We start from the raw sequence: 19,950 nt of genomic DNA, 5'->3' as shown, positions 1-19,950 counted from the left end.
GCAAAAGCAATGTGATCAAAATTGTGTTTAATGAATGGAGACTGATATTAAGTACACAAAGTTGCTCTTTTTCATTTATCTTTCAGATTTTTTGCATGGCCAAGGTCACTGACCTTGTCATATGTTACCATTTTTAAATCTTTTAGTTATGTGTTCAATCTACATTATTACATGTAAAAACTATTAATCTATATGTCAATTATTTTTATTGGGGCAGGATCTTCTGCAAGAACCTGTAATGATTTTTCTTAATCAAGAAACAGCGCTGAAAAGAAGCAAACCTCAGTCTCAACATGGTCAAGAGTCCCTCATTGATTTTGTGAACAGAAATGTTGGGATGATGGATGCTACTTTTAATCAGAAACTACTCAATGATGAAGACAGGTAAGTTTTCCCTTTTTTCTTATTAAAGGCATGATTATGGAATTTTTACATCATCCATCTGGTATAGGTTTATGTGGTATCCTGAATGGAGAGAAAATTCAGATTGTGCTCTGAGAAATTTCCAGCTTGATGTCTCAACTGAGTTTGATGTTCTATATTCACACTATAAAGGTGCTGAAGTTTGCTTTACTTTCCTATCTGAGTTCTTATAAATGTTTATTCTTTTATTGCTGTGCTGGAACTGTTTTAGCATAAGAAGTCATAACAACTTAAATTTAATTTTAAATTTTGATGTTACAGATATCTTCACAGAATACATGGCTTCCCGTTCTAGTGGCCTTCTTTACCAGGCTGAATGGCAGGCTGTTTGGTGCAAAGTCGAGAGAATATTTAGGACTGCTTTAGATTGTGGTGAAATCTGGAAGGATGAAAAGAAAAGCCAAGGAAAGAGGAGGGCCCTATCTGACCTATTAAAGCTGTTAGAAAGCAGTGGATTGTCTAGGCATAAGCCTATATACATGAAGGTATCATGAACTTAGATGTTAGCTTCCGTGTTCACTAGATTATATATTTCTTATGTTGCCACGTGGAATAATTTTAGCTTTCTCTTTAATGACTTTCTCTGTTGTAGGATCAAATTAAATCATGGTGGTTCCTGCAGCCATCATATGACTTGCGGCATTTGCCATTGACGCAAAGTAGATTGATGTGTGGGGCTTCTGATGTTGCTGATCCCAACAAATTGCTGAGTTTCCCTTCTGGGAAATTGGTTACTCAATGGGCAACAGCCAACGAATACTACTTCAAGAGTGTAGCATCTCTGCTACTTCTGCAGCAGATTTGCCTGAACTGTAACAAAGATATTATGAGGGAACAGGTAGTTTTAATTCATTTTTCTCAATTGAAGGTCCCTTTCTTTTCAATTTGATTATCTGGATTCAAAGATTCTTAGCATCCTGGTTAAACCACTAGAATTTTTACTTCTTTGTAGGTTGATAGGTCATGTTCTTTTCTCCACCATCTCGTTGAAATACAACAGAAACAACAGGCTACTGCTATTGTTTTTTCTAAGAATTTGAAACGCTTTAAGAAATGTGTTTCTATTCTCAAATTGTTATATTCAAATTCCACAAATTACGATGATGGAAATGGTGCCAAGTTTTCTATTATCAAAAATCAAGATGGTGTCATTAAATGCATGTGGCAGCAGAAGGTAAGTTATCTTGAATCTCACATTATGTTTGATTCTTCTACTTCTGGATTGAGGTAGTAATGATTTTCTCATTGTTGCAGCAATTATTTGATAGTTTGTATTCCATTTCAAATGACGAACTGGTGTTGCTTAAAAAATTTGAAACTACACATTTGAGCACTTGTAAAACCGTCAAAGCCGCATCAAATAGGTTCATTGCTTTGATTGAGAAGTTTCTTCCAGTCTTCTGGAATTCAAAGGTGCAGTTCTTGCCCTTCATTTCTTTTTCTTCAAATACAGTTCTATCGCTCTCCTATTCATGTGTACTTTGTCTCAGGAACAATTGGATAATAATCTTCTTGGGCAAGATAGAGATATAACTGATTTGGCTGCTCCTCCACATCTTTTTGTTGTTTCAAAAGAAATGGAAGAATTGATTTCCCAAAACTTCCTTGTTATAAAGGAATTTAAGGAACATTTCCTTTCTCTTCGCAAGCAGGATGTTAATAAAAGTTCTGTAATAGAGGCTTTGTTCAATCATTTTGAAGATTTATTCATCAAGGTACTGCATGTTTTGGTTTACCATACAGTTAAACTCTCAAGTCTTGTGATTTTCAGTTATTTTGTCATTCTTAAATTAAAACATTCTGAGAATGAGTTACACAATTTCACAATTATGCTATATGCAAATATTTTCCAGCAGAATTAGGCTTTTATAAGCTGGGAATTTTTTGACATTAAATTTTTGGAAATTTTCAGGCAAGACTAGTGGAAGAAGAGTTTAGTTCTAGGATGAAAGAAAAAGAATATTCTTTTGATACACTTGATGGAGGCGCCTGCTGCAGGATCTATTCTGATCTCAATACTGAATTTGTTGAGGCTTTTAAAAACACATTTGAGCATGTTCTGGAAACAATGCAAAAGTTATGTTCATGTAATGGTCAAGTTCTATCAGATGAATCAGCAGGGAATATTACATCTTGGGAATTCCTATTTGACTCATTAGTGACAAATTTGAGCTTGGAACACTTATGCGATAAGCTTCTAAGAACAGTCTCTTGTGCGGTGAGTTTTGACAGTCTTAATTAATGTCTAGTTCTCTCAGTTATCCTGTGTAAATACTTGATATTTGATCTAATGTTCTTTGTTTAGAAAAAACTGGTGAGCGAATGCGATGATATCTCTTGCCAATTTTGGGTTCATTTTAATCATCTGAATTTGCTTCTGGGCCTCTTGTTGGACTTCAGTGATGGCCTCCTGCAAGAATTTTTAGCCATGCATGAAAGAGTAAGTTGGTTCATCCTCCACATCAGGCGTGTATTATGCTGCATTCTGTTTATTTTATTTATTTGTTTTTCTTCTTCCTTTCTTCTTTGTCACTCTTTCTTTACTCTGATGCATTCTCACTACACCATGAACACTTTCCACGGGAAACACTGCTATCTAGCCATTATTGGTGTTTGTCAACCATTTTAATCTTCATCGTTAATGTAATTCACTTCATATCTCTGATCTGGTGGAACCACTAAAATCTTCATTATGACTTCATTGTGAACCAAATACTTATGCTAGTTTTATCAATCAAAATCTGTATATCCTAATGAACACTGCCACCATCTTGCATCTTATCTACCATCAAAGCCTATTAACCTTGCAATCATGAGTATTGAAATCACAATTGCAGTCCGGAGATGCTGCAGTGATACAATTATACTGAGGCTTTCCATTTTGAGAAACAAACAAATAATTCCCTATCAAATGGAACCCTTTATAAAGCTAGATTTTTAATTGAATTGAATGCATATAATGACGTATAGACCTTTTCACTGTGAACAAGGCTGGTATGCCATCATTTGTGAGACTTGAACATGGAGATTCTAAATAAAGTTCTCGCTTTTCCACTGAAGGAGTATTCACTAATGAAGGAGTATTCATTAATGTTTTATCTTTCTTAGTATTTAAAATTTGTGGAGTTGGGAAATTGAAAATTATCTGTGGCTGTGATTTCTGAAGCTTGTATATTACTACTTTGGCAGGTGTCTTTGATGATCCATGTACTTGCAAGCATTTTAGCTTCTCTCTATTCAAAAGGGTTTGGTATCTCTGCTGAAGACCAGGCCAATGATGTTGCCCCTGATTTATCCCAAGATGCAGAGGGAACAGGTATGGGGGAAGGTGCAGGAATGAATGATGTAAGTGACCAGATAACTGATGAAGATCAGCTACTTGGGGCATCTGAAAAGGTATAGCATGATTATATCAAATTTGCAAATTTGTTATGTTACGCAAAATTATTTTGACATGTGATTGTCATAATCTTATCTGCAGCAAGGTGAAGAAAAAGATGCCTCAGGTGAAGCCCCAAGTAATAATGATAAAGGTATAGAGATGGAGCAGGATTTTGCAGCTGATACTTTTAGTGTTAGTGAGGACTCTGAAGAAGATACAAATGAAGATGGTGAGGAAGAGCAGTTAGACTCTGCCGTTGGAGAAACTGGAGAAAGTGGTCAAGTAGTTGATGAGAAACTTTGGGATAAGAATGAAGATGAAAATCCCAATGATGTGAAAGAGAAATATGAATCTGGGCCTTCTGTTACAGATAAGGATGCAAGTTCTAGGGAGCTTAGAGCCAAGGAAGATTCCACTGTTGCAGCTGATGAACCTGGAGAACTTGATTCCCATGAACTTGATAAATCAGATAGTGAGATTGGTAACACAGATGATCTTGATGATGGAGAGAATTTGGAAGATATGAACCTGGACAAAGAAGAAGCATTTGTGGATTCTACAGGTTTAAAGCTTGATGAAATGAATCAAAGTTCTGAAGAAGGTATGGACTTGGATGAAAAAGAGGCTGCAGATTCTGATGAAGAAGTTAATCCTGAAGTTCAGGATGAATCTGCTGGGGATGGAAATCTTGATGAAGAGAAGCCATCTCCTAATGATGAAACCATGGTTGAGCCAGGGACAGATCAACTGGATGCAAATCCCGAAGGGGACGAACCACGTACTGAATGTAAAGAGAATGATGAGCCTAATTTAATGGGACCGAAAAGAGATGTTTTTGAACCAGGATCTGATGACCTGGTTCGTGATGATTTGCTCAATTCAGAATCTGTGACAAAACCAGATTATGAGTTGCAAGCATCAGATCCGAGAAATGTGGCACCAGAGTTGAACTTTGAAAATAGCAAGGATTTCCATAATGGCCTTGCTCCTTCAAGAGGGTTACCTTCTAGCAATTCATCTGAGCTGGATATAATGGCATCTGAGTCAGCAAATGTTGGGAAAAACATTGATGGTCAACCAGAAGCTCACTTACCTCAGCCTGAATCATCATCTGTTAGGAAAAGCCAACCAAATCCTTATCGTAGCGTCGGTGATGCGCTGAAGGAGTGGAAAGAAAGAGTAAATGTGTCTGTTGATATTCAAGCAGATGATATGGATACACAACAGGTTGAGATCGATGATGAGAATGCAAATGAATTTGGATATGTTTCTGAATTTGAGAAGGGCACAGCTCAAGCATTGGGACCTGCAATGTCTGAGCAGGTTGACAAAAATGTCAGTGACAATAAGCCAAATGAAGCTGGTCTTTCAGAACATGGAGATGATCTCACCAAGGTTGAAATTGGGGAGCAAAGATCTGAAACTCATCATACAAGTGGTGCTTCAATTCGCAAAAATAAGACTGAGGACCAAATGAATTTTGAACCAGATAAATTGCCTAATGAGGAACTGGAAGAAACTCCAAGTAATGATGATGGTGATTCAAGAGGCCTCTCAGATAGTCTGGTATCTGTCAAGAAGTCTTACTTGAGGGAGGACATACACCAGCTTAGTAAGCTTTCCATAGATGACAATGATTTAGGGAAGGCCCAGGATCCTGGGGATAATTCAAATTATGTGAATGATGCTACTGCACTCTGGAGAAGGTACGAGCTGCTCACAACTAGGTTGTCTCAGGAAATGGCAGAACAATTGCGTCTTGTTATGGAGCCAACTATGGCCAGCAAGCTTCAAGGTGATTACAAGACTGGGAAGCGAATAAGCATGAAGAAGGTGAGGGCAATATAATCAATGTAAAACTGTATTGTAGTTGTACTTGGTCTTTTCTTTTCATGTTACTAAATTTTCTTCTGTTTGTAAAATTATTAGGTGATTCCATATATAGCAAGTAATTACCGGAAAGATAAAATATGGCTGAGACGGACTCGACCAAACAAACGAGATTATCAAGTTGTAATTGCAGTTGATGATTCCCGTAGTATGTCTGAAAGTGGATGTGGCGGTGTTGCTATTGAAGCTTTGGTGACAGTTTGCCGTGCCATGTCTCAACTAGAAATGGGAAACCTGGCTGTGGCAAGCTTCGGAAAGAAGGGCAATATAAGGTTACTTCATGATTTTGATCAGCCCTTTACTGGAGAGGCTGGAATCAAGGTTAGTGATCGTCATATCAAATTAATTCTATTAGTGTGCAGGTACAGGAGGAGGTTTGACTACCATTCTAATGCACGCTTCAAAAGCCTGCTTCTTTTTGCTGTTTCGGTGTACATTCTACTTGTAATATTGTTGTCATTGTTTGTCTAGTGTTGGTGCCATCAGAGACCCAAATATCTAGTTTTACTGGTTTAGTATTGTTTCCTATCACCTGATATATATGGCCTATAAGATCTGTTAATTGATTTGGATGAGAAATGTCTTTGGAGCAGATGATCTCTAGTTTGACATTCAAGCAAGAGAATACCATTGCTGATGAACCTGTTGTTGATCTCTTGAAATATCTGAACAAAAAGCTGGATACAGCAGTTGCAAAAGCAAGACTCCCATCCGGACAGAACCCACTAGAGCAGCTTGTTTTGATAATTGCAGATGGCCGATTCCATGAGAAGGTACTTTGTTTTAGTAATTGCAAATGCTTGTTGCATGGCTTTACGGTTCCCTGAGTGCAGCTGCAACCTTTTTCTCTTATTTTAATTTTAATTTTTTTTTCTCTGTTTTTCCAATTTATGTGTTTTAGGAACGCTTGAAGCGCTGTGTTAGGGATGTCTTAAGTAGGAAGCGTATGGTTGCTTTTTTGCTTCTAGATAGTCCACAAGAGTCTATTGTGGATCTCATGGTAATTCTCTTTATATGTTCTACTCCCTTAACAAACAAAATAAAATCTGCTTCCAGAATTATTTATTTATTTTTTATTTTTTTCTTATGTGTCTTTTTTGGTCCCCAGGAAGCGTCTTTTCAGGGGGGTAACATTAAATTCTCTAAGTATTTGGATTCTTTTCCTTTCCCGTACTACATTGTTCTAAAAAACATTGATGCACTTCCCAGAACCCTTGCTGATTTATTGAGACAGGTAACATTTTTCTTCCTTGGTGTGTAAACGTTTTTGTTTGCGTGCTTGAGCTCGGTTTCTTAATTCTCGTGATTTTCATTTCCTGTTTGCAGTGGTTTGAGCTTATGCAGAACTCGAGAGAATAGCTGTATTTGCTTGAAAATTTTGGTGGGACTCGCAGCATTCTTTCCCATAAATAAAAGAGGTCGTTGTTAATTGTATATTTTGGATAGTCACGGCCGAAACAGCATAAAGATCCTTTGTATAGGATTAGATATCTTTTTTGCAAATGTATAAAATTGTTCATGTGTGTGTCTATATATATATATATATATATATATATATTAATAATATATAATTGGTGTTTATTGCAAATCGTTTTATAAGCAGCGACCCTGTTATCGTACCATGGCGCAATTGATAAGAACTAAAATAATATAGACAAAAAGATGAAGTAAAATAAGGGAACTGTTTTTTGGAGTCGTAAATGGAAAAAAACTACCCTAAACTTTCTGTTCATATGTACAAGATCAGAATTATACCTATTTATTTATTTATTTTCCAATGGCATTTTAATGCAATAATATACTCATTTTAATGGACAAAAAGCAATAGATCATATGCATCTAAATGCATCATCATTCGCTCAATTGCAAAAGAAATAATATTTCTTTATTTACATTTGAGCACACCTCGCTTATGTTGAGAAGCAAAAGACTTAAGACATCAAATATGGAAATAGTGTCCAAGCAAGATGATATTATAAAACTTTACCAGGGATCTCATAGGGGATGTGTTTCAGACTTAGGAGCACTAGTACAAAAATACTAATTCTCAAATAAACTTTTGCTGAAACTCCATTGCCTGTATCAACTTTGCTTGGCCACCTTGCTTTCACTTAAAATCCTTCTTACTCTAGCACCCCACTTTCATTTACAGAGTTCTGACGCTTTCAAATGCTCGGCCCTCAACTTAGCTTCAGCCGAGGGATACACTGAAACTGTCAAAGAGTTGCTAATGGTAAATAAACATGTTTGCATGGTTCATGACGAAGAGGAAGATGCACTGATGAGAGGATGAGTCTGAGGTTGTGGAAAAGTTTGGTTTGTCCGGAATCAACTCTAATATTTCTTGATGGAGGGGATACTGTTGTGCCTTTATGTGTCAAAAGTATAACAGGTTTGAATGTCTCAAGATATTGGTGCATCAGCTGAGTGACAATGCGGAGTTTCGCAGCTAAAAAAGAATGTGTCCGTGGCAATTCAATCTTGCATTTAGCTACCATGCTCACTGCAAGTTGAGATGCGTTTTTATTCATTTATTTATTTATTATTTTCAAATTGTTTATCTTCCTGCAAAGTGGCAACAACCAAGGAATATCCAACGTGGGCAGAAAAGTGTCTCCATTTATTATAATATATATTTAATAAATAATTAATCTCTATATGCTGATGCGTATTGATAATTTAATCTAGTTGCTCTTTCTAGAAATAAAGTGAAAAAAGGCTGTTTAATATACAATACAGGAAGATGTAAATAAATTAATATTTCAAAACAAATAGGAAAAAAATAATTTAAATGATACGTTGAACGGAGTAGTACAAAAGTAGAACAAAATCTTAAAAAAAAAAAAAAAAAATGTAGAACAGGATGTAGATATGTCAACTGGGGAAAAGTACATAAAAGACTCCAAAAAGAAATAGGACGAATGGTACATGTCAAGAATTACTTCACAACAAGCAAGCAATGTGGCCATTATATAAAAAAGTACCAACTAAACTAGATACTCTAATTTTAGAGGACCACACGCAATGGAATTTTTTTTTTTTTTTTTTTGGCTTGAAAGGAGTGTTGTATGAACCAAAAAGGCAGGCAAACAAACAAGGCAAGCGCACATGTAAAAGCATGCTGCCTATCAGATCAGGATGTAGAAAGGGAACCACAATCCTGAGTCCAAGTGTTCACAAAAATATTCGAGTTTAACAAAAGGGAAATAGGAAGAAAACAATTACTAGAGGTACCCCATTTCGAAGCTATATGAGCTAGCTGATTACAATTTCTTGCAGTCCAAGCAAAAGTAATAGATTGGAACATAGGGCAAAGGTCTAGAATCTCATTGATGAAGCCAACTGTGGTCCAGTGAACAGAACAGCATCCCAGGTTGTTAAGCTTTTGGACGATGGCTTTGTGTCACTTTCGCAGCAGATGATCGTATAACCAGCTTCCAAGGCCAACAACATCACTCGAAGAATCGCAGTGGCTTCATCCGCTTCAGCAGAATCGATGTTTTCCCTGGTGACTAGAAATTTAACAATAGTTCCAGTATGATTCCTGCCACCACTCCCAGGCTTGCAAAACCATTTCCAGTAGAAGCATCTGAATTTAGCTTTATGACACCATCCGGAGGGGGGGACCACAACCTGGGAATGGTCAAGGGGGAGCTTGGTAGGGTTTTAATGTCGTTCAAAGCACTGAGGAACTCTTCGAACCTACGCAATAGATTTGTTCTCATAATTATTACTTGGCTATCAGCATATGCCAGAAGCCAATTCTCACATTCATATATATATATATATATATAAGCGGATAGAATAAGGTGAAATATACAGCTGCAGATTAGTATAATCCCAAAAGAAGCCATTAAAAAGAAAAAAAAAAAAAAGGGCAATCATGGAAATTAGGCCCTATGAGGATGATATAACAGCACTATTTGAGGCATCTCAGTGGGGTTGTGTTTCCACTTTGAACATTTTGATTCAAAGAGATCCTCTCATTCTTGATAAGCTTTCACTTACTTCCCTCACTGAAACTCCGTTGCATATCTCAGCTTTGCTTGGCCACCTTGCTTTCACTCAAATCCTTCTCACTGTCAGACCAAAACTTGCTACCGAATTGGAGATCTTCATACGCACACCCCTCCACTTAGCAGCCGCAGAGGGTTTGCAAAGAAATTGTCCAAAATTTGTTGAGGTTGAATCACCATTTATGCACGTTCCGAGACCAGCATGGCAGAGCTCCTCTGCATTATGCAGTGATGAAAGGATGAGTTGGTGCAGTGGAAAGTCTCATCTGTGGTTGTCCTGAATCAATTCTGATGCCCGTGGATGGAGGAGAGACGGTTCTACATTTATATGTTAAATATAACCAGTTGGAATGTCTCAATATGTTGGTTCAATCACAGGGTGACAATGCAGAGTTCCTCAGCCAAAAAGATGAGGTTGCTGGAAACACAATGTTGCATTTAGCTGCAATGTTCAAGCAAATCGAGGCGTGTTTTTTAATTTCTTTGTATTAATTATTGCTCAAGAATATAAACATTTTGGAAAAAAAAACGTTAAGCTTGAAAAGTTAAATTTAACCTTTTTCTCTCCTTAATTACACAATTATGCAGACTATAGGATTCTTGCTTACAATACCAAAAGTGGCAGAAGCAGCAAATTCCTCGAATCCCAATGGTTTTACGGCCTTAGACGTTATAGAGCATAGTCCAAGAGACTTCAAAAGCATCGAAATTGGACAAGTTTTAATGAATGCTGGTATCAATTGCAGTGCAAGCGACCTCCAAAATGGTATTCCCCCATTAACCAATCATTATTAACAGCTAACAATGCCAGCAATTTCCTAGGAGGTGAATGGGTCAGATATGTGCAACAGATATGGTGGCCCAAATGGATCAGACAGTATTTAGGGAATTCAAGCGAAACGCCAGTACTGGAATGGGTCAGAGATGCACAACACATTGATGGTGGTGGCTACAGTAACAGCACAAGTTGCTTTCCAAGCTGCAAATAACCCACCAGGTGGAGTTTGGCAAGAAAATATATTCAATTCCACAAAAGGAGGTACATATTGCAATGAAACCATATGTGAAGCTGGAACATCAGTTTTTGCTTACCACGCAAGACGTTTCCTAAAATTTATAACATACAACTCGGTGAGCTTCGTTGCTTCTCTGAATGTGATACTCTTGTTCGTGGTTGATGCCTCTCAGAAACAAGCGTTTCATGTGGGTTTTGACATTTGCAGTGTCCACTATTCTTACTTTCATGGCGCTTACTTATATCTACTGTGTTAGCATGGTGTAGCTGTTGTCATTTGGCCTGGCTTGCTCGGTGGTTTTGTTGCAATTTGTCTACTTCGCTGCATTGTTTGGCTTGCAAGAAAGTTTTTATAGGTTTTATGTTTGGAATGTATGGCTAGGGCAAAGTACCCAAAAAAAAAAAAAAAAAAGAAAGAAAAGAAGAAGAATATATATATATATATATATATATATATATATATATGTATATATGATTTTAGTTTTGATTGTTTGTTTAAGTTGAAAACTATAAAAGAAATAAAAACAAGAAAAGAAAGATATCAACTTTTTGTACTTTCCAGATATGGTTGAATGCTACAAGTATGTTAGTTTTATTTATATGTATATAATTAGTTGTTACTTTTGGAAATTAAGTGTAAAATGTGTTATCAGACTTCTAATTCTGTAGATCTTTTAGACAGGTCAACAATTATAATATTAGAAGTAAGATAATTATAGTAATAACTATTAAATTCAGATCTAAACAAATAGTTTATTCAAGTTATTAGTTTGTTAGCCTTGAAAAGAAATATGAAACTTGAAAAGTAGAGAGAATGTGATGGAAGTCTCTGAACTATACTTTTTAGAAGCAATATCTGCTAGCTTAGATTAGTAGATACATTAAAAAAGTAGTGAGAAATATATATACAGATCATTTTAAGGATTCAAAATCAATGTATTTGTGCTCCTCCAATAGCTTCAGCATCAGCTTTGCTTAGATCTAACAACTACATTAAGCATGTCAATATGCTTTAGCATCAACTATGGTCTTCTTTCTACATTTTCAACCAACTTTGACATTTTCAAACAGCTTTGACATTTGTTATGTCTTGGACGGATTTTCTGATTTATAAATGCAAACATTCATATCAGAAATGACAAAGCCTAACAAGTAGGGGAATATTTATATATGCAGACATTCTTGACAGAAAATCACCTGCAATGGAAGATATCACTCTCCAATATATATATATATATATAACAGTAACCGCACCTTAATTTTTATACATAGAAACTGAAATATATTTGCTAGAATTCAAGTTTTTAAAATAGAGGTAGATTCATCAATAAGAAAAACAAGGGAAAAGGAGGCTTTCGAATGGTTTCGAAGTTTGTCGGAACTTGTTGAGAATTGTCGAAAACAAGAGAGCTCACACCCTGGCTCTTCTATTCCATTCGATATATTTTTCTATAAACAAAAATAATGATTAGATTAACTGGAGTTGAGTTAATAAACCATGATAATACAGCTAGAGTAAAGCACTTGTGCATACCTTACATTAATATCAACGCATTCATATTAGAAATAACAAAGTCTACTAGTGGATTATTGAGACGAAGATTTGAACTATGAATCGAAAAATAATGGTTTTACTATTAGATTATCCCAAATGGACTGCAAATATTGCAATTTTTTCATTAATTGGCATAGCATTTTCACAGGTGATGATTTAGGAAGGGTAGTATCTTTCCTGGTTTTCTCATCAATATATTCCATGTAAAATACCAAGTAATCTTTATTCATCATTATTTTTCACTTAAAATTAAAATCTCTGTTTTGAGTACTTATATTGATATAATGGAAGTCATGCCGTTACCAAATACCAATACATTGGGGAAGTTCCTGAATTTAGGTATTTATATGTATAGACGAGTGATAAAACCATTAAAAATACACATTTTATATTCAAGGTTCAAATTTCGACATGATGAAAATTTAATATCCCTATTTTTGTAATTAAAAAAAAAAAAAAAAAGATAGTTAGTTGACTGTACTTGACCATCATTAAGAAATTTTACATGAAAATATGCTTGTTTTTAGTATTTGCTAGCATATGGTCATATCGGAAATAGGTTGCATTTCCACCTTGAACGCGTTGACATACAATTGAAAGATCGTCTGTTTCCTTTCACCCACCTCACACTAATACTGACACTGTCAAACATTATTAGGAAAAATCATCTAAGAAACTTCCACCAATTGCAATTTGCTTAAGCCAAACAGAGTCTTATTCTTCAACTTCCCTTGTTTCTCTTTGAAATCAAGTGGCTGTAGCACATTGGTGTTGTACTCAATGAGAGTTACCAATACGCCCACCTTCTGGTAATAGTTTATACATGTATATATTCTATCAATGTGTTGGACATTATCTTTTCAATGAAAATCTAATAATTATCAATAATGAATCTTATCTACTAAAATGAATTTTATTTTAGCCTAACTATATATGCATATATATAGATATATCCCTCTAAGCTTTTGGGTTTGAGGTATGGCAAACTTACACATGACATCAACATTAGTTATAGTCCAAAAAGAAAGGCCACCATGGCACATTGATTTAATAAAAAAAAAAAAAAATGTACTTTCAGGGAAGCTAACCAGCCAAGGAGTCAAATCTCAAAATGAATCATTCTTCAGTGCATCTTAAAACGTCTTTTCATGAAGCTACTAGCTAACTTCATACTCGAACCTTAATATATATAATAAATGCCACATTTTTTTAATGAAAATATTAATATGTATTCTATCACATCGTTGCTACTTAATTATTGTTTGCGTATCCAATTTTTTATTTCTTAGTTAATTTTCTCTCTCTCTCTCTCTCTCTCTCTCTCGATTTTTTTTTTTTTTCCCCAAACGACTTTGACTTTTCTTAATCAGGTATCCTCCCTCTCAAATTCCTACATATTATTTATGAGAACAAACACAATTTGCAATTGATGCATATTCAGAATCGGAGCTTTATTGCATTTCTTATTGAATTAAAATCTTGGCGCAGAAGGGAAAAAAAAAAAAAAAAAAAAGGAAAGAAAGAAAGGAAATGAGGCCTGGTGAGGATGACACAGTGACCAAGCTATATGAAGCTTCAATGGAAGGATGTGTATCCACTTTGAATTCATTGATCCAAAAAGATCCATTAATCCTCAGTAAGATTTCACTTACCCCATTTGATGAAACCCCTTTACACATATCATCTTTGCTTGGCCACCTTAATTTCACCAAACAACTTGTTGCTCACAAATCCAAAGGCTCTAGACTTGCTGCCGGGTTGGATTCCCACAAACGCACACCACTTCACCTGGCCTCCGCTGAGGGCCACAAAGAGATAGTCAAAGTGTTATTGCAAGCTAATAAAGATATGTGCTTGGCTAAAGATGAAGAAGAAAAGATCCCTCTTCATTATGCAGCTATGAGAGGCCGTATTGCAGTAATTCAACTGCTAATCAGCGCAAACCGTAAATCGATTTCGAAGAAGCTCGCAGATGGTGGAACAATTCTTCACTTGTGTGTTCAACATAACCAATTGGAGGCTATGAAGGTGTTTGTGGAATCATTGGGTTATAACAACAAAGAGTTTCTCAACATGAAGGACTATCATGGTGGAAATACTATTTTGCATTTAGCAGTGATGCTGAAGCAAATTGAGGCAAGTTTCCTTACTCAACTATTATATATATATTTATATATACATATACACCTCTTATCTACAATCTTGAACTAAAAGTCCAAAAACAGTCTCCAAGCACAAATAAGCACCTTCAAGTGCTAATAAGGACGCCTATAAGCGCTTGTTAGCTGTTTATGAACTAGTACAGGATCCTAGATAAGTGAGTTTTCATAATATGTATATATATATATACACACACACACACACACACATACACACACTTGCTAATTTACAATAATTGGTAAAACTGACTGCTAGTTGGTGCAAGCAGACCATAAAATACTTGCTGTCAATTCCAGTAATAAAAGCAGCAGAAGCAGAGACGTTGAATCAGAAAGGGTTTACAGCTTTTGACACTGCAGAGAACTCTGAAAGAGACTTCACAAGCCTGAAAATCCAACGCCTTTTCATGGATTCTGGCATCATCGGAACACAAAGAAACCAATCAATATCCAATTATCAAAACAACCATCATCATCAATCAAGATCTTCACCAGGAGGAGGAGGAGGAGTGTTCGTAATTGAGAAGAAAGCGAGTAAATGGATAAAAAGCGATGATTGGTTGAAAGAGTCACGAGGGACAATGATGGTGGTTGCAACTGTCATCTCCACTATGACATTCCAAACCGCCATAACCCCACCAGGTGGAATCTGGGACCAAAATGTAGACACTAAAACTGATCCCTTCGATTGCAGCCCACAAGATATATGTCAAGCAGGCACTGCAATCTTAGCCCGTGGGTCGAAGATCAGTTATAAGTTGTTCATGGTTGCCAATATTGTATGTTTCATTGCATCTCTCAGCGTGATTCTTTTGCTGATTAGCGGACTTCCATTGAAGAACAGGATTTCTATGTGGGTTTTTAGAATTGCCATGTTTGTCACTCTTACTTTCTTGGCGTTCACTTTCGTTCTAGCTTGGTTTTTGGTAACACCCACTGAAATTCTTAAGGACTCGGTATTCCCCAAGGAGGAAATTAGGGACTGGTTCTTGCATCTTATGGATCAGAAAAGAAATTCGCTGCAGAACATTTTTGTTTATTTGTTTGTTGCATGGATTGGGCTGCTATGCATCGTTGGGTTTCTCCATACTCTACGCTTTTTCATTTGGGTGGTGAAGAGGTTGCTGCGATTGTGCATCAAACGTCCTCGTAATCCTAATCCTGAAAGGATACTGTTGCTCTAGTTCATTTTAGGGATATACAAATTATAACAAATCCAATAAAACCGAACCAATTCTACACAGTCCAATATCCAATTTTGTTTTTTTGAAAATTACAAATTATCCCAAATATCTGTTATGTCCATGATTCGAATCCATATTTTTATAGTACGGATAAAGATGTTAACCATTGAAGTTTCCAATATTTAATTTTTTTGAATTAATCTAATAAGATTAGATTTTATTGAAAATTTTAAAATCCAATTGGATTGGATTGATTATTGGTTTTGATGTCATAAGAAAGCTTCAAATAGTATTGCCGGTTGTTTATGATATAGTGCATTTGGACCTTTTAGTACATCGAATAGTGTTGTTGGTTGTTTATGATTTAGTCCATTTGGACCATACTCTTAGTTTATGTTTTATACAACAACGTAATTCAGCTTTGGTGTTGTAGTAGGTATTTCTTATTGATATATTAACTCAAAAAGTTAAGTAATCTTTGTTATGCATGTTATATTGAGTAATTTTTTAATGCATGTTATCACTCATATTATTTAATTAGTAATTTTTTAAATGATTTTTACACATTGCAATGGATGTTTATAGCTAATAAAGTTTTCACATAAAATTTGTTCAAATTTAAATATTGAAAATTGGATTGGATTGTTAAAAAGTTGGATCGGACCTTAAATTTGCTTCACCACCAGGTCTGTTTATTATTATTATTTTTTTTTAATTATTTGAAGAGGAAAGTAAGATATTAGCATTAATGTCAAGTTGAAACAAAAGAAATATGTCAAACCCATAACATTAATCAAAACCATATAAAGTCCTTTTCTCCCAAAAAAAAAAAAAAAAAAAACAAACACACAGGCACACACACACACACACACACAAAGTCCAAAAAATTAATCAAGAGAGATGTAAAGAGTGAGAAAGCCCTATCATGGAAGGCTGTGTAATTAATTACGTCTCCACAACTGCACATCGATAGAAAGGTATACTCTGCAGCTTTCAGGAGGCCAGCTTGCTATACACAGTTTTGCATTGCAACTTAAACTTGTAAACTTATTTGGAAAGTATCAGTTTTGCATTGCAAATTAGACTTGTAAACTTATTTGGAAAATATTTACTTATTCCAAATTTTATCAATTTGCAATTAATTTGATTTAACTAAAAAAGAGTAAAAAATAGTCTAAGTCTCATTCAAAATGAATTAAATACGTTGAAACCACTAGTCCAAAACCACCAGTCCACGGCACAAAGATATCATCGTTCCTTCTTGCGTATCCAATTTTTCTTTGCTAATTGTAGTCTTGTGTCTACTTCTTCCTGGATTTCTTAAACTCCAGTTAATGCTTTATTCAAATCCTTGCGTTTCCCAATTAAAAAAATAAAATGGAAATAAGGCCTTATGAAGATGATACAATAACAAATTAAGCTAAATGAAGCATTAATAATGGAAGGATGTGTAGCTACCTTAAGCTTATTGACCCAAAAAGATCCATTACTTGTTAGCAAATTTTGGTTGGAAGAAGAAAGAATGGAGGAAAGAAAAATATAGAATTTTTTCAAAAGAGCTGCTGAAATAAGGCTGTTTTTATTTTTTATTTTTTCCATTGCATATTTCGTTCAAAAGACAAAGCATATACATCTAAGAGTGTTTCTTAAATGGGCCTACAAAAGAGTGTCACCCATTACAATAAATCCAACCGCTTGCACATAGCCGCAAGGTCCAAAATTAAGTTTAAATTTGAACACCTTCCTTTAAACTTAAATTTTCTCACTCCAAGAAAGTTTTTTTAACTTCAACAAATCTTCATACTTCGGCTTGGTGACTTGTGTCTATCAGAATTTTTGTTGGCTCTTCTTGTAACATATTTAGCTCTTTCATCCGATTTCTCAACTACATGGCATCACAAACACATAAATTTGCTTCCGCATAATCATCTTCACAAGTTGAAAGAGTGCGACAGCTGGTTTCTTTTTTGAACTCCAAGTGAATATATTGTTTCCCATAAAGAAAGCAAACCTGGTTGTGCCATTTCTATCATCTAAATATCCTACCCAATCACTATCACTGTATCCAGCCAACTTGTAATGTTAGATGATCAATAAAATAAACCAAAATCAAGTGTACCTTTGACGTAACGAAGAATCGTCTTTGCTAACTTCAAATGGGCAACAGCAAGAGTCCATATAATGACTCACAAGATCAACTGCATAAAGAATACCTTTTGCATGTTAAATACCTGAAGCTTCCAACCAAACTCTTGAAAAAGGCTGGATTCACTTTTCTCAACCACCATGTTTTGATATCTTAACTCCACATTCTATGGATGTGCTCAGTGGTTTGCAATCTCCCATTCTGAATTTTTTTGAGCACTTCATTTGCATACCCTTCTTGAGACTATAAATATATCTTCATCATTTTGATTCACTTCTATGCCAAGATAATATAACATAAGTCCAATATCTGTCATCTCTTATTTCTTGTGAAGCTCAAATCATCAATATATAGACACATCATTAACATATCTCCATTTTCATTTATCTTGACATAAAGAGCATGTTCATACGGGCATTTAACAAAGTTATTAAACTGAAAATATTGATAAATTCTACTGTACCATGACTTTAGTGCTTGTTTTAAGCCATATAAGGTCTTTTTCAAATTCAAAACTTTATTTTCCTCTCCTTTCACCACATATCCCATTGTTTGATCAATATAAACGTTTTCTTCAAGATATCCATTTAAACAGATAGATTTAACTTCCATTTTATTAATTTTCCGTCTATTTTGTGCAGCCAAAGAAACAAGCGATCTAATAGTTTCTAAATGAGCAACCAGGGCAAATAACTCCAATTGTTTTATGCCCTATTGGAAGTGACTCCCAAGTGTCATTCTTCAAGATTGCTTCAATTTCTTCATCCACAGCTGCTGTCCACTTTTTGTTTTGCATTGCTTCTTCAAATTCTAATGGTTCATAACCAGCAAAGAGACAAATAAGTGTTAGATCATATTGATTTTGAGTTACTGGACAAAGTTCTTCTATGCTTCTCTTAGATGTAGTGCTAGAACTACCACTTGAAGAGTATAATGGTGCACTACGCTACCATGAGGACTTGCTGTAGGTGAATATGTTGGTGTCATGAACTCTTGCATTTCTTCATTTGTTTCCTTTTGTCTTTCTTCTATTTTTGTTATTAAAAATATACATAATATATGAATATATATGTGGAATTAATATACAAATAAAAATACAGAAAAATGATCAAATAAAAATAAATAAATAAAAAAGATTGGGAACCTGTATTTTTCTAGATTTGATCTGCTTGTTGAAATATTGGTCCGAGGCCTGTGTGGTACCACAGTGTCCTTAAGATTATTCCCGTCCCACCGGTGCTGGTGTTTTCCGTGGTAGTCTCCCAGGATACAACGAATTCGAAATGTAACATCTCACATCGGTTGGAAAGGGGAACGAAGCACGCCTTATAAGGTGGTGTGGATACCTTTTCCTTGAGACGCGTTTTGTGGACCCACAGTATAACGGGGTCGCAGAGCAAAGCCGTGCGGGCTGGGCCCAAAGCGGACAATATCTTATGCGGGTTGTAACATCCCACATCGGTTGGAAAGGGGAACGAAGCACACCTTATAAGGTGGTGTGGATACCTTTCCCTTGAGACGCGTTTTGTGGACCCACAGTGTAACGGGGTCGCAGAACAAAGCCGTGCGGGCTGGGCCCAAAGCGGACAATATATCATGTGGGTGGTCTGGGCTGTTACAGTGGTATCAGAGCCGGACCCAGATCGGTGTGTCAGCGAGGACGCTGGGCCCCAAGGGAGGAGGATTGTAACATCCCACATCGGTTGGAAAGGAGAACGAAGCACACCTTATAAGGTGATGTGGATACCTTTCTCTTGAGATGCGTTTTGTGGACCCACAGTGTAACGGGGTCACAGAGCAAAGCCGTGCGGGCTGGACCCAAAGTGGATAATATCTTATGTGGGTGGTCTGGGCTGTTACACGAAATCTCAGACAAAACACCACCTGGATTTCCTTCGAACTTTCAGAGTACCTGATCTTGACCAGACTCACTAACCAAAATCTGTAGAAAACTAATTTTTCTCTTTTCTTCTTTTCAAATTGATTCTCCCATTGGGAATTATTATTCCAAAACTTGTTTTTTACTAAAAATTCATCCATCAAGTCAAAACCCATGTTTGGAAAGTTAAAAGGCCACAAATAAAGCACATAAAGGCCCATTAAAGTCCATTAATTCAAAATCATTCAAAATCAAAAAAACATTACAAACGTTACAATCCCCCACATGAATGATTTGACTA

At 35.8% G+C, this 19,950-nt stretch overlaps 3 protein-coding genes across 6 annotated transcripts in view; all 3 read left to right on the top strand.

The window, feature by feature from the left end:
- Positions 1-7,276, top strand: part of LOC107435581 (midasin) — a 37,400-nt gene extending 30,124 nt beyond the window's left edge. For all 4 annotated transcript variants that reach the window (XM_048467736.2, XM_048467735.2, XM_048467734.2 and 1 more), the window contains exons 62-77: positions 218-384; positions 452-555; positions 685-908; positions 1,016-1,261; positions 1,376-1,597; positions 1,678-1,836; positions 1,914-2,138; positions 2,336-2,641; positions 2,729-2,863; positions 3,613-3,819; positions 3,905-5,638; positions 5,735-6,016; positions 6,289-6,468; positions 6,597-6,695; positions 6,804-6,929; positions 7,022-7,276. In XM_048467736.2, the coding sequence (XP_048323693.2) occupies positions 218-384; positions 452-555; positions 685-908; positions 1,016-1,261; positions 1,376-1,597; positions 1,678-1,836; positions 1,914-2,138; positions 2,336-2,641; positions 2,729-2,863; positions 3,613-3,819; positions 3,905-5,638; positions 5,735-6,016; positions 6,289-6,468; positions 6,597-6,695; positions 6,804-6,929; positions 7,022-7,054 (4,449 nt within the window). In that variant the 3' untranslated portion in view covers positions 7,055-7,276. The remainder of the gene's footprint in view (positions 1-217; positions 385-451; positions 556-684; positions 909-1,015; positions 1,262-1,375; positions 1,598-1,677; positions 1,837-1,913; positions 2,139-2,335; positions 2,642-2,728; positions 2,864-3,612; positions 3,820-3,904; positions 5,639-5,734; positions 6,017-6,288; positions 6,469-6,596; positions 6,696-6,803; positions 6,930-7,021) is intronic.
- Positions 7,277-9,578: 2,302 nt separating this feature from the next.
- LOC132800512 (ankyrin repeat-containing protein BDA1-like) lies at positions 9,579-10,993 on the top strand. The gene is made up of 4 exons (XM_060814421.1): positions 9,579-9,878; positions 10,090-10,176; positions 10,300-10,444; positions 10,935-10,993. Exons 1-4 carry the CDS (start codon positions 9,579-9,581, stop codon positions 10,991-10,993), a joined length of 591 nt encoding a protein of 196 aa, XP_060670404.1.
- Positions 10,994-13,627: 2,634 nt separating this feature from the next.
- On the top strand, positions 13,628-15,681 carry LOC107435714 (ankyrin repeat-containing protein BDA1-like). The gene is made up of 2 exons (XM_016047344.4): positions 13,628-14,417; positions 14,710-15,681. Exons 1-2 carry the CDS (start codon positions 13,812-13,814, stop codon positions 15,622-15,624), a joined length of 1,521 nt encoding a protein of 506 aa, XP_015902830.3. The 5' UTR covers positions 13,628-13,811; the 3' UTR covers positions 15,625-15,681.
- Positions 15,682-19,950: the final 4,269 nt, after the last annotated feature.

This window comes from Ziziphus jujuba, chromosome 1 (genome assembly GCF_031755915.1).
Source record: "Ziziphus jujuba cultivar Dongzao chromosome 1, ASM3175591v1".
In the NCBI taxonomy this organism is placed as follows: Eukaryota; Viridiplantae; Streptophyta; class Magnoliopsida; order Rosales; family Rhamnaceae; genus Ziziphus; species Ziziphus jujuba.
Note: the sequence above shows the minus strand (reverse complement) of the source record. Positions and strands in the feature narration are given on the sequence as shown.

Coding starts and splice junctions, on each gene's coding strand:
- LOC132800512 (XM_060814421.1), top strand. CDS start 9,579: ATGGAAATTAGGCCCTATGAGGATGATATAACAGCACTATTTGAGGCA. Junction 10,177..10,299: donor CAATGTTCAAGCAAATCGAG/GCGTGTTTTTTA, acceptor ACAATTATGCAG/ACTATAGGATTCTTGCTTAC. Junction 10,445..10,934: donor ACAAGTTTTAATGAATGCTG/GTATCAATTGCA, acceptor TGACATTTGCAG/TGTCCACTATTCTTACTTTC.
- LOC107435714 (XM_016047344.4), top strand. CDS start 13,812: ATGAGGCCTGGTGAGGATGACACAGTGACCAAGCTATATGAAGCTTCA. Junction 14,418..14,709: donor TGATGCTGAAGCAAATTGAG/GCAAGTTTCCTT, acceptor TGGTGCAAGCAG/ACCATAAAATACTTGCTGTC.